This window comes from Myodes glareolus, chromosome 22, assembly GCF_982192425.1.
Source record: "Myodes glareolus chromosome 22, mMyoGla1.1, whole genome shotgun sequence".
Classification (NCBI taxonomy): domain Eukaryota; kingdom Metazoa; phylum Chordata; class Mammalia; order Rodentia; family Cricetidae; genus Myodes; species Myodes glareolus.
Window position 1 is genome coordinate 46,393,471 of NC_142047.1, and position 13,399 is coordinate 46,406,869.

Genomic DNA, 13,399 nt, shown 5'->3' on the forward strand with positions numbered 1-13,399 from the left:
CGTTATTAGTTGGGTGTGATGATGCACATTTGTGATCCAGCACCCTACACGGGGAGGCAGAAGGTTAGAAGTTCAAGACCATCCTCTGAAACATAGTGATTTTGAGGCCAGTCTCGGTTGAAAGGAAAAGATGTCACATGCCACACCCTGCTCTCTGTGTCAGGGGAGGCCCTAGTGTGACACCTCAGCAGCACCTCAGAAATAGAAACATCATTGGTAAGTCTTGGAAAATGTCAGCTGCCAGTCCTTTGAAAACAATTACTTATTTTATTTTTTATTTGTGTGTGTGTGTGTGTGTGCGTGCGCGCACGTGCACCCGTGTGTGTGTCATGTGTGCAAGTGTATGGAGGCCAGAGGTCAACCTTGGGTGGTGTTCTTCATGAGTCCAGTGAGCTCCAGGGATCCTCTTGTCTTGACTTCCCGGTCCTGGGATTTCAAGAGCATGCATCTTGCCTGACATTTTATGTGGGTGCTAGGGATCAAACTCAGGTCTTCACGCTTGCACTGTAAGATCTTTACAGGCTCTACTGTCTCTCCAGTCCCTACAAGTCCTTTTTACCCACCATCTCCTAGGCACAGTCTCCTGGATGGAAAAGTTTTACCAGCTGGTCCTGACCAGCACACTGTGGGGCTCTCCAGGATCTCTCGTCTTCCCTCAGACCCCTGAGCACCAGGGAGAATGAGCGCTTTGCAGGGTATGATCTGCTCCCTCAGGCCCAGCCAGCCCAGTCCCTTTCACCTAGAGCAGAGTTTCTCACCCTGTGGATCGAGACCCCTTTGGGGTTGAACAAACCTGTCATAGGGGTCTCCTAAGACCTTTGGAAAACACAGATACTTACACTACGATTCCCAACAGTAGCAAAATTACAGTTGTGCAGTAGCAATGAAAATAATTGTGTGGTTGGGGTCAGCACAGCATGAGGAACTGGATTAAAGGGTCGCAGTACTAGGAAGGTTGGGAAACATTGCTTTAGGCCCTCTGCTTCTGCACCCAAACCCAGAAGACGGCAGCTTTGGAGCACTCCCCGGCATCACCTTCCCCAGTGCCTCTCAGTGCTCTGTGTGCATCTGATCCTCCCCAAGGCTCTTGATACCTTGTGTATTAGCATTTTCTCAGCACAATTGTTACCCCAAGACACCCCAGATGTAGAGGCAACTCCCAGTGGGGACAGAAAAACAGTCAATCCCCAGTTGCACCAGTAGGGGGCACACGGTTACCCAATTCCGGGCTTGGACAAAGTTGGCCTTATATAAATTGTCCCATAAGACCCATAATACAGTCTCAGATATGAGGAGTCTTTCCAGGACAGAGAAAGAAAACAGCCTGCCGTGCATACGAACAAGCACATCAAATGGGTGCTTCCAAAGGTGTGAAGCCTCTGGTTTATTAGGCTGGCTCTCCACGCGGCTGAATTCTATCCTCAGCCCGTGGTAGGAATGGGATTCAGTTTTAAAGTTTCTACCTCTTAGACGAATAGGCAGCTAAGCCTGTCTAGGAGGCTTCAATTCAATGGTAGAGCACTAACTTAGCATGTATAAGACCCTGGGTTCACGACTCAGCATTGGGAAAAATAAATAAATGGGAACGCTTATAGTGGCTCATACCTACAATTCAAGCCCTTGGTATGAGCAAGAGGATTAGCAGTTCAAGGACAGCCTGGGGTGCACAGTGAATGCAGAATGAGATTCTATCTAGAAAGGAAAAAAAGAGAAAGAGGTACAACAAGATGGCTTGGTGACTGAGGGCACCCGCTGCCAAGCCTGGTGACTAGAGTTCCATCCTTAGAACCCACGTGGTGGATGGTGCTACCCGACTCCCCAAACCTGTCCTCCGACCTCCACACGCGCATGCGGCACAAGCATGCCCCCTATAATAAATAAATATTTGTACAAATAAGAAATAAAAATGAAGGAGGGAAGAGGGGAGTGGGAAGGAGAAGAGGAGGAGGCAAGCACAGTGGTATCTGCACAGTTTGGCTTCTATGTAATTAAAAAAATGATGTCATCATCCATACTGGGAGTTGGGTGCTAATACCGCTGGCAAAACCAAGAAAGCATGAGAAGGGACCGTCCTCGTATGAATGAAAATGACCGGAGGAGTTGGATAATTTCAAAGTCCAACGAATCATGAAAGCAGATGAAATTGGATCGCTCCGTAGGGGTGATGGCAGAGGGATACATTGTCATCGGTTTCTCTTAAAAGAGACAAAATGTGAGTCACTTTTGCTTAGAGCTGTGACCCTGACAGGTGTCAGGGAGAAAGCATTGCTAATGTGCTGGTATGGCACGTGCATGTACACACATGCACTTACATGCACATACATGTATGCACATGCACACACATGCGCATACATGTTAATGTGTATGTGGGTGCATGTAGAGGTAAGAGGAAAGCCTCCGATGTCATTTTTCAGGTCATTTTCAACTATTTTTTTTTTAAAAGACAGGGGTTTCTCATTAACCTAGAAATCAAGTAGGCTAGTCCAATCTTTCTGTGTCTGCTTCCGTGACCCTGGAATGACAGGGTAGACCACTATGCCTGGCTGAGTTTTGTCTTTTGCTTTTTACATGGGTTCTGGAGAACCAAACTCAGGTTCTTCACCCCTGAGCGATCACCAACCCTATTGGCTTGTGTTCATGGACAAAGCAACTCAGGCTTGGAGACAAATGACATAGCCCAAGGCACACAGACTGGGGGTGGGGGTGGCTGAACTATGATGCAATCCAAGGCCATGTGACAAAACTCAGGTGGTCAGAGGCAGTTGGAGATGGCTCCCAATGTGGTGATGGAGCCTGAACACACTGTGCCCAGCAGCACCCTACTACTGAGCTATCTATCACTCTGCTCTGACAAAAAAGCTCGGCATCACTCACAACACTCAATTCTCAGTTCTGGAAAGCCCCCGAAGCACTGGGATCAAGCCCAGGCCAGCCTTGTGATGTTGAACAGCACAGGCCCTTGGCTGACATCCAGTTGACCCTGGGACAGGTGAGAGAGTGAGGCCTTTTTTGGTTAGTCGCCACCCGCAGGGTCAGCCCAGCCAGGAAGTCTGCTCCACCCTTCCCAGAACCTTGAGAAATGAAAAGAATGGATCCAGTCATTAGGTTTGGAGGTGGCTTGTCATGCAGCCAAAGCTGATCAATACAACCTTCACTGAGGATCAGAGGTCACTCTTACCTGGGAGGGTAGTAGGGGTCGAACGTGTGGCCATCTCCCATGCTGAGTACACAGGACAGGTTTCCAGTGTAGGGAGAAAGGAGCCACATCAGGGAGATGGTGACATTGTCGAAGATGAAGCTCTCACTGGGCGCCACCAGCCGCAAGCCTGCAGACCCAAGCAAGATGCTTTGTGAATCTAAGAATCACAGATGTGGGTTTCTGCTCAAGACTCACTTCCTCTACCCGTGTGGCTTTTATTTTTATATAAGGCATTTAATTTAATTTAATTTAATTTTGAGATAGGGTCTCTTCACATAACGCTGGCTGACCTGGAACTCACTATGTAGACCAGGCTGGCCTCAAACTCACAGAGATGCTCTTGCCTCTGCCTTCTGATTATTTGTACTTTTGAAAAATTAATTTACCCATTTGTTTAGTGTGTGTGTATGCGCATGTGCATGTGTCCATACACAAACATGCATGTTCAAGAATCAGTTCTCTCTCTTCACCATGTGGCCTTCAGGAATCAATCTCAGGTCATCAGGATGCATGAGCCTCTACAGTTTGCATCTCTTGGGTTTTTTACATTTAATTTTTTTTAATTTTATTTTTGAGACAGGGTCTACATATTCAAGCCCTCAAACGCAATATGTAATTGTGGATGCCCTTGAACTTCAGATCCTCCTGGATGCTGAGGTTACAAACATGCACCACTACACCTTGGATTATATATGTGGCATTGGGGATCGAAAGCGGGGCCTCTCACATAAGAAGCAAGCACTCCACCAACAGGGTGACAGTCCTTGGAAGCACACACAGCCCTCAAGACCTGTGTTCTGCTGCCTAGCGGCAGCCATTACCACAACCCTGGGCCACTTTGTAGAGAGAGCTTCAGGCACACACACACACACACACACACACACACACACACACACACGCACACACACACACGCTCCTTTATTTGCACAGATGGTACAAGCTGTTTCCTCTCTAGCACGGGGCACTTTTTAGCCTAATGTGTCACAGATGGGTGTGTGTGACAGTCCTAGAGCTGTGCTTTCATTTTCAATAGCTGCACAGTGCACCCTAATTTATTTAACCAGGACACCCAGGATCCAGATCTACTTTACGATGGCTAAAGCCACCAAAGCAAACGCTCCTGCGAGAAAACCCACTTGGCTAAGGTGGCCGATGAGTCGCTGTAAGCCACTTCATATGAAACGTTACAAGACTTGAACTTCAAAAGCTGGGGTGGGGTGGGGTGGGTGTGGTGAGAGCAGCAGAATTAGCTGGGGCTCCACACAGCCCTCAGCTAACCTGTGCACTGCCATCTTCCTGTGCCTGGGCACTACACTGTGAGTGCGAAGACTAGGGAGGGAGGTGGACAGCCACCAGGCTCTCACTCTCAGCTGGGAGGGCGTGCTGGGGTGCAGTGGGGCCCGTGAGGGGGTGCAGTGGGGCCCGTGAGGGGTGCAGTGGGGCCCGGGAGGGGTGCAGTGGGGCCCGTGAGGGGGTGCAGTGGGGCCCAGGAGGGGGTGCAATGGGGCCTGTGAGGGGCTGCTCAGTGTAGAACTGGAATCCCTGTGTACTGGAGCAGGGCACTGCCTATGTCTTCATGAATCAGAGGAAAGTTCTGGTCAGCACACACTGTTTCACAGGGACAGGATGAAACGCCACACCCTACACATCTGCCCTAAGCCACACACTTCAGTGACACACTGTGACTGGCAAAAGACACTCTTTGTCCACTAGCAAAGCCACCAAACAGAAGGAGATGCCAAAGCATTTGCCCTGCTCTTCTCTACCACTGAGAGAGGGAGACTCGCCTCAATCTTGTTTCACCCAGACCAGCCAACCGAAGCCATGGGTAAAGCCGGCCAGCTGTAACCCTCTCCTCCTGTACCTGTCCTCCAGCCTCTACTCTGCTCTGCTGGATGCTGCTGGAACCCTGCCCCCTCTGACTCATCTTTTCCCCCTCCGCAGGTCCCTGTGGCTCACGCACTAGGCAGAAGTTGCTTTTCTGAGTCATTTGTCACAGGATGGCACAATGCAGTGTCTCACCCTTAAGGGAAACTGGTGTACTCATCCTTCTGTGTAGGGAAGTGAATTAAGGCAGCTCTTTGGGAGGGTGATTTAGTGCTGTCTACCGGCCCTCTTAAAATGCACTTAGCATTCCAACTACTAGCAAGATTATTTTCTTCTCTGAAGATAATCTTAAATTCACGTCAAGACAGACAAGCACGGCAGCAGTGGCCCGCACGACACTGGGTCTGGGCAGCATCCAAACATAGGGTGGGGGAGGCTCAAGGGGCCCCACCCTTTACTAGGGAGCCATGGACAGGGGAAGACGGCTGAGGGAGGGGATGCCCAAGTGGTATAGCCGCTGTTGAGTTGCCTGTGCTTCAGTGGACAGCACCACAGCCCCGTTCACACCGAAGGCCCTGGTTAAACTCAGTGGGTCACAAAATCAAGCCGCTCCTTCCCTCAAAATGTAAAGGTATGAACGTGGAGGAGGATTTTGGAGAAGGCTAAAGAGGGTGGGAAAGAATGGGAAGGGATAAAAGAGAATGGGGGTGAGTGTGACCAGAACGAGATTAACAAAGTGGGTTATTTGTTGTTGTTGTTCTTTGTTTGTTTGTTTTGGTTTTTCGAGACAGGGTTTTGCTGTAGCTATTGAGCCTGTCCTGGAACTAGCTCTTGTAAGACTACGTTGGCCTCGAACTCACAGAGATCCTCCTGCCTCTGCCTCCCAAGCGCTGGGATTAAAGGTGTGTGCCACCACCGCCCAGCACAAAGTGGTTTTTTTTTTTAAAGAGGTGTGCACAAGGCAAGGGTGGACTTTGCAGTGTGAAAAGAAACCGAGAAAAACTGGGGGCAGGCTACATATCCACACGTAAGGGAACTCCAACACAGGCAAATGCTGGAATACAATGCAGCCATTCAAAGCATAAGGAAGTGACTTAGAAACAAGTCTGGGACATATTATAAAATGAAAACAAAGCCAGGCCGTGGTGGTGCACACCTTTGATCCCAGCACTGGGACAGCAGAAGCAGGCCTGTCTCTGTGAGTTTGAGGTCAGCCTGGTCCACAGAGTGAGTTCCAGGAAATAAAATGAAAAAAGTCAAGTTGTAAAGTAATGTCTTATATGATTACATTTTAGTTAAAAATGCATATACAATCACTCACAGTCATGTCTACAAGCATTTTTAAAAAGTAGAGAAAAACATTCTCACATTAATTAATAGTGTTTCCTTAGGAGGAATAGGGCTTTTAAGTTGAAGGGTAGGATTTTTCCTTCTTTATTATAAATTTTTTACAAATTATGCTAATGTGGGTTATTTCATTACTTTTAATATTTTAATTTTAAGGCTGAAGAGATGGCTCAGTGGGTAGGAGCACTTGTTGCTCTTGCAGAGGATCTGGGTTCAATTCCCAGCACCTACATGGTGGCTCACAACATCTGTAACTACAATTCGAGGTGATCCATCATCCTCTTCTGACCTGTGCAAGCACTACATGCATGTGGCACCCATACATACATGCAGGTAAAGCATTCATATACACACAAATCATGTTTCAAGAAATTGTTTTAAAAAGAAGTGTGTGTGTGTGTGTGTTGTGTGCATGCATGCATGCAAATGACCCCAAGGGAGCAGGCCAAGAGGCAGAAACATCTGGTCACGGGGAAAACTGTTGTGGGGAAAGTTGTCTGCACACAGCAGATCTGACCCGTGGGGAGGGGAGTTCCAGATTGGCATAAAGCAGACATCAGAAGAAAATTCCCATGCCCACCCAGTTGGAGACTCACCTTCCAGACACTGGTACTGCACCCACAGGTAGCTGCCCTGGGTGGGGCATAGGTCTCCAAAGTAGGTCCCATCTGCTGCTACCTGGCACGCCTGCAGCCCCTGACACTGACCTGGGAGGCATCCGCAGTGCACAGAGATAAGGAACGGTGTGGGAGACAAGAGGACATAAACTCAGCAGAGCATCACAGTTGAGTTACTTCACCCGCTCAGTTACTCACCAAATGGCCACTACATGGCCGTTGCAAGCCCTGGGCTAAGAACTAAGAGGACCGGAAAGTCTCCTGTGTATTCTCTAAGGTATGACGTATTTAAATGTGTGTGTGGTTGTTTAGCCAGCAAGACACATTAATTGCCCCCAGTCTTCAGACACCATGCTGGGCGGGGATTCCTCCTGTCTTCACTATATGAATCATGGGGTTCCAAGCAACCTAGGGGCCACGATTCTCTGTTCTACAGCTTGTAGAGACAGAGAGTGATGCTCCCGTAAACCAAGGACACCAAGGAACACCAGAATACAGCTAGAGGATGCTGGGAAGGCTTCTCTCACAGGTTTCGGGACCCTGCTTATAACTTGATCTTGGGTTCTGACCTACATACTTGTTAGAGAATAAATGTCAGTTATTTGATCCCCAAGTCTGAGGTCTCAGTGTTGACATGCCCGTGACACTGCTCACCCTCTTTCCCCACGTGGGGCCCTTCCTTATGTACCTCAGGACCCAGAGTGGTCCAAGGCAGAAACATCACAGCATCCTGAACCAGTGAGCAATGCCACCAGGCCAGCTTCTGTGTCTAGAATCTCTCCAGTTCTCAAATCTACCATTGTGCTGCCTGCATGCCCTGCCTAGGTCTCAGACAGTAGCCTCCCCATTTGTCTTCTAGCACACAAGCTCTCACAGCAGCTTGGGGTGGCTTTAAAACCAAGTTCCAGGTCCCAGTAGCCTCCATACATTCCTGGGGTGGGGGTTGGATTCTGGACTCCTTGGCTGGATCTCTTGCCTCCCTGTGTGCCAGAAACACACCCGACATTCTGGATTTCCTTGTACCACTGAATTCTTTCTTCCTGTAGTTTTGCACACTCCCTTCCCAGGTCCCCAGGCGAGCACCTGTTCTTTTCCTGGTAGCCTCTCACCCCTCAGCTCCCCTGGGGAGTCAATGGGCCCTTGTCCTCGCCCACACGCCTCCTCACCTGACTCTGCCACGCATTACAGCAATCTCGTTTCCCAGACTCCCTAGTCCAAGCACACGTGGAGGACACATGTTCATCTCTGGCTACTCAAACAGTGGCTCAGAACAACACAGGCTCTTGTCTCTCGGTTCTAAAGGTCAGAAATCTGGGTGGGCTGGGCTGGACTGGACTGCTTGCCCTTCTTGGGGATCTGGGAAACACTGTAGCCAATACCATTTCCGAGGCAGAATCCAGTCCTCAGATGCTGGCAGTGTCTCTTTCATCCCTGAGTGAGGCCTCTCCAAGCTGCCCTGCTGACGTCTGGAACCTGCCTGGCTTCTCCTTCCCAGCTCTCTTCTGTTTCCGTCCAGAGATAGAGGGGCTCGTGTGTGTGACCTTACACACATCTGCAGAGTCCCTGTGTCTTGTGTGTCACTTTCTAAGCCCCGGCACGTCACACCCAAAGTTCTGGGGATTAGGGACATGCAAGAAGCGGTCTGGTTTCTCAGAACTTCTAGGACTTTGGAAAACTGGATTAAAACCCCTCTATTGAATGACCTAACATAGTCGATTGATTGATTGATTTCCTCCCCCTTCCTTCTTTCTCATCCCTTTTCTTCCCCTCTGTTCCTTTACCCTCCTCTCCCTCTCTTCCTTTCTTCCTTTCTATGCTTTTCTGTTTTTAAGACAGGGTCTGGCCAGGTATCCCTCGCTGGGCCAGAACTCTCTGTGTAGATCAGGCTGACCTTGAACTCAGAGACCCATCTGCCTCTACCTTCTAAGTGCTGAGGTTAACAGAGTGCACCACCACATCTGACTGATTTAAATCTTTGAAGAAGGGGTGGGTGGAGTTTCACTTTGCTGTTTAGGTTGACCTTAATCTTTGACCTCAAACAATCCTCGTCACCACTTCCTGAGTTGCTGGGACTGTCCGCATAGGCCACTGCACCCAACTCAATTGCTTCTTTGAATTGCGACTTGCGGGGGTGGGGGAACTGTGGCGGCTGTTTCTGATCATTAAACCCAAGGTCTCCCACATGCTAGGCAGATGGTCTGCACTGAGCATGCCCCCAGCTCTCAGCATAACTCTCAGGGATGCCTAGCGAATGATGTCCCTCCATTTGATTACATATTCCCGTGTGCACCCATAACCCTAGATGCTAGTCTCCAAAGGCCTAGGGAGTATTTTAAATGTTCTGCGCACTCTTGGATCTTCCACACGCAGCTGGCATGTAGCAGATATCAAGCATGTTTTACATGCGTCAGTGCACAGTGCATTTCGCTCCCCTCCATGACAGCATTTATCTGTCTCCCCGCTGGACTCTGAGCTCTTTGATCCATCCTATCTCTACAGAGCCCAGGGTAGTGCATGCACTATGGGTCCTCAATAAATGTTTATTGGCCACTGGCTGATTGAGTGATCGGGCACTCAAATGCAAGCAGATATTGGGGCCCTGCCAGGTTCTTTCACGCTTCCCAGTGGGGTCCAGGTCTCCCTCCCGATGCCCTCTCTGGGGTGTGGGGACCATGTTTTCAAAGCTTACAGCTGAACCTTTGGGGAAGCAGCCTGCCCAGCTGCAGCATGCTGTCGGGAGGAAGCCTCCTTCAGTCTGTCCAGCTGAGGTCCTTCCATCTTCTCGGAAGAGGGGGGTTGAGAGCTACAAGCTGATTTGGTATTTTCTACCGTGTGCCAGCTCTGGGGGTGGGGCAAGGACAATAAGGTGGACATGTTGGGGGAAAGAGGAGTGGAGCAGGGGGAGTTCCAAGGGAGAAGAGACTTGATCTCCCCAGAGGGAGGAGGCCCAGAGAGTACTCTGCACCCCACAATCATCACAGGTCTTTGGTTAGAGACAGAGCCTCAGAGGAGACATGCTAATAGGACTCCCAGGCTGGGCAACGTGCTGCCGTGTCCTCATTAGCTGAGGAGTTAAGCCCACCTGCCTTCCCATTCCCGGGTGTCTGGACATTGGTCACTTCAGCAGATTCCCCTATATCCTGGGAGGATCTGGAGACCTCACAAGGAAACCTCGGGAAGCCCCAGGAAGCCCTGCAGCTGAATCCTTTGATGGAGCAAGTAGGGATCTGAGGGGACTGAATCTGATTTAGGGAGGGAGCCCTAGAGAAACTGCCACATATGCAGGAGACGGCTTCAGAAATGTCTGCTCTAAGGACTGGGGAGATGACCCAGTCAGCAAAGTGCCCACTGTACCAACACAAGACGGTTCAACCCCCAGAACCCACATAAAAATGTAGGACGTAGTGGTACAAATTTATAATCCTACCACTGGGGAGGTGGAGACAGGCAGGTTCCTGGGACTCGCTGGCTAGTGTCAGTGAGTCCAGACCAGTGAGATACTGTGCCTCAAGAGACACAAGGTAGGTAAGCCCAGAGAAAGAACACCTAAGATCATCTACTGACCTTTACACTAGGGGCGAGGGTGGGGACTGGGCCAGGAGGAGGAGCATTATATAAGAAACAAACTAAGTAAACTGGAACAAGAACTGAGGGGGCCACACATCTCAAACACAAAACAATGTTAAGCCCAACACTGCAAAAAGCTAACAGTTAAAAAAAATGTTCTGTGGAATGACATAGAAGACAGCGCCGTTTACACAACCAAGATCACACAGGCTTAGGGATGCTCAGAAGGAAGGCAGGACTGAGGACCAGGTGTATGATTGGTAAACACCAAAAATCCAGCAGGAATTGACCCGGGAGGCCATGACCGAGCCCTGATGCTATGCTGAATTCTTCCTGAGTAAACCTTAAGCTAATGCTACAATGTTACATGGTCTTATGATCTGACAAAGGTGGGGAGTGGCTCCCTCAGAGCTTATCCCAATATTCTTTATTCTTTGCTGGTTTGCTTGCTTGAGACAGGGTCTCGTGTAGCCCAGGTTGGCCCCAAACTTGCTAGGTAACTGAAGGATTCCTGAGCCTCTTGTTACCATATCCCAGCTGCAAGGTTTACAGACATAAGCCTCACAATCCAGTTCTTGTTACTCTTGCCCGTAGGGTTGAAAGGTTTTGTAACTTTAAAAATTGGATTAACTAGGCTGATGTTCTCTGCACCCAGGACAGGCAGGGGATCAGAAGCCTTCCTGCCCCAGGACCTGGTTTGATGACCAGGCTGGACCTGCCTCGATGCCCTGTTCAAGAACCCGGTGCCATGGGCAGAGACTAACTGGCTTCCCCACATGAAGGAGGCCCGGGCCGTATCTGAAGAACATCAGGCCCTTCCAGGACCGTTAGACGTGTGTAGAAGACCAGCAACTGTTCTCTGCTTCAGGCAGCGCTGTGGGGCACTGGGATCCTACCTGCCACCTCATCCTTGATGCTGACCCAGCCACATTCCCCCTCCAGGTCTGATGGAGGCCATACAGCCCGGGTGCAGAAATAGGGGGTCTGGCGCCCGTAGAAAGCATCCTGGACCTGGATGACCTCACCCGAGCCACAGTGCATGGTAGCGTTGTGGCCCTCACAAGCCAGGCTGCGGCCGACCCCTGCAACAAAGGGACGGTGACAAGTTCGGAGCACACAAGGAGCTGGGCATGTGCTCGGCGGGCTGGGATGGTGAGATACAAAGATGTAGTGGTAGTAGGGCCATCTGGAGAGGAGGGGAGACCTGAGGAGATACAGAGAATGGTACAAACAGAGATGGGGGTGGGGGAGACCCAGAGGTGGAAAGGGAGACGGTCCCAAACAGACAAGGTGGTAGCAGAGGAAGCCTAGCAAGCAAGTTGTCTGAACAGGGTTAGGAAAGACCCAGAGAGGCAGACAGTGAAGAGAGAGGAAAGAAAAGAGACCCAAGGGAGAAGATGAGTTAGGAGAATGAAAGACCGTAGGAAACTAGAGAGATGGGGAGGTCAATATAGAGAGAAGGTTAGAGAACGGGGGGACTAAAGGCAAAAGAAGGCAGGCAGGCAGGAAGCAGGAGAGGGGGACAGGAAGAGGGCCCCCGCAGGACCAGCTCACCAAACTCGCAGATGAAGGCAAAGGCCTGGGTGCAGTCCTTCAAGGCAGCCCACTGAGACGAAGGGCCACTCCTGATGTAGCCGCAGGTCCCTGGGGTGGGTGTGGCCTGTCCTCCCTGCCAGTTGCTGTAATTCACATTAGTGGTGTCCAGCCAGGTACCAGGGCCTGCATTGGGAACAAGTGCAGGAGGGCTTGGCCTGCAGGAGTCCCCGCTCAGCCTCCCTTCTGAGAAGGGCTTGCCCTCACTCAACCCCTAGTATGCCATAGGTGCTCAGTCTCTGTGGAGGGCTTGCCCTAACTCAGCTCCTAGTATACCATAGGTGCCTAATGAATGCCTCTCTTTCACATACTGGAGAATGGGTGGGTCCTCATCACCAGTGTCGAACACTCAGACATAATTAGACACCCATCACAGAAAACCGCAAAAGGTGATGCTACCTAGGTGTGGCCAAATGCATAGCCCAGCGTGTGCCATGGTGTTCACGGAGAGATGACTCCTGGACAGGGTGTCTGCAGATGTGTCTGGGCATGGGTTGAGTTCAGACAGAAGTTTCTAGAGCCTTGAGAAAATGGCTGGAACTGTTTAGGTGTGAGACTCACAACCTTCCAGCGAAGGTTTCCTCTCAGAGAAACGTATCTGTATCTGCCTTAGGTTCCCCGGGGCTTCTGCCGTGCCCTAAGGAGCCTAGAACCCAGAACGGGAGGAGTACAAGCACGTTTTCAGACCATCTCTGTGCTAGTTACTGTCCCTGAATTATTTTACATGATCCACCAAACAGCTAAAGCGGAGGGTCTCCTGAGCACGAAAATTCAGACATGTTCCTTTGCCCTGTGGGGTTCTGGGTGAGAAGCAGGGGTAAGAATTTTCTTTTGCACAAGCTTCGCATCAGACACCGCTACACAGCACCTACCAGCCACGGTCTCATTGGGTGCCGAAGTTCCCGTGAGTCCGATCCACCAGTTCCTGTCCTGAGTGATGTGCCTCTGCAGGAACAGTTGGGTGTCTTCATCGTGAACGAAGACCAGATGGCCTCCGTGCCCTTCACACCAGCCCTGGGCACCGTGGAAGGTGTGCCCCAGCGGCACGAACTCATAGCAAGCATCTCTGAAGAGCACCTGGCTCTTTAAGCAGAGATGGCTTCCTTCTAACTTGGCCACAGCGGCCCCAGTGCTCAGTGCGAGACCCAGGAGCAGCACACGGGCTGTGCTCATCCTGAGACCGCTGCAGGACTTGCAGGATGGAACTCGTTCCTCGCCGCTTCATATTCTGCCATCCCCACAAGCACCC

General features: G+C 50.5%; 1 protein-coding gene across 1 annotated transcript in view; it reads right to left on the reverse strand.

The window, feature by feature from the left end:
* LOC125402531 (polycystin-1-like protein 2) overlaps positions 1-13,399 on the reverse strand; it is an 86,400-nt gene extending 73,001 nt beyond the window's left edge. Inside the window, exons 1-5 of the mRNA XM_087900450.1 lie at positions 13,023-13,399; positions 12,112-12,276; positions 11,454-11,639; positions 6,970-7,080; positions 3,179-3,326 (exon numbers count right to left, since the gene is read on the reverse strand). Of these exons, the coding sequence (XP_087756576.1) occupies positions 3,179-3,326; positions 6,970-7,080; positions 11,454-11,639; positions 12,112-12,276; positions 13,023-13,323 (911 nt within the window). The 5' untranslated portion in view covers positions 13,324-13,399. The remainder of the gene's footprint in view (positions 1-3,178; positions 3,327-6,969; positions 7,081-11,453; positions 11,640-12,111; positions 12,277-13,022) is intronic.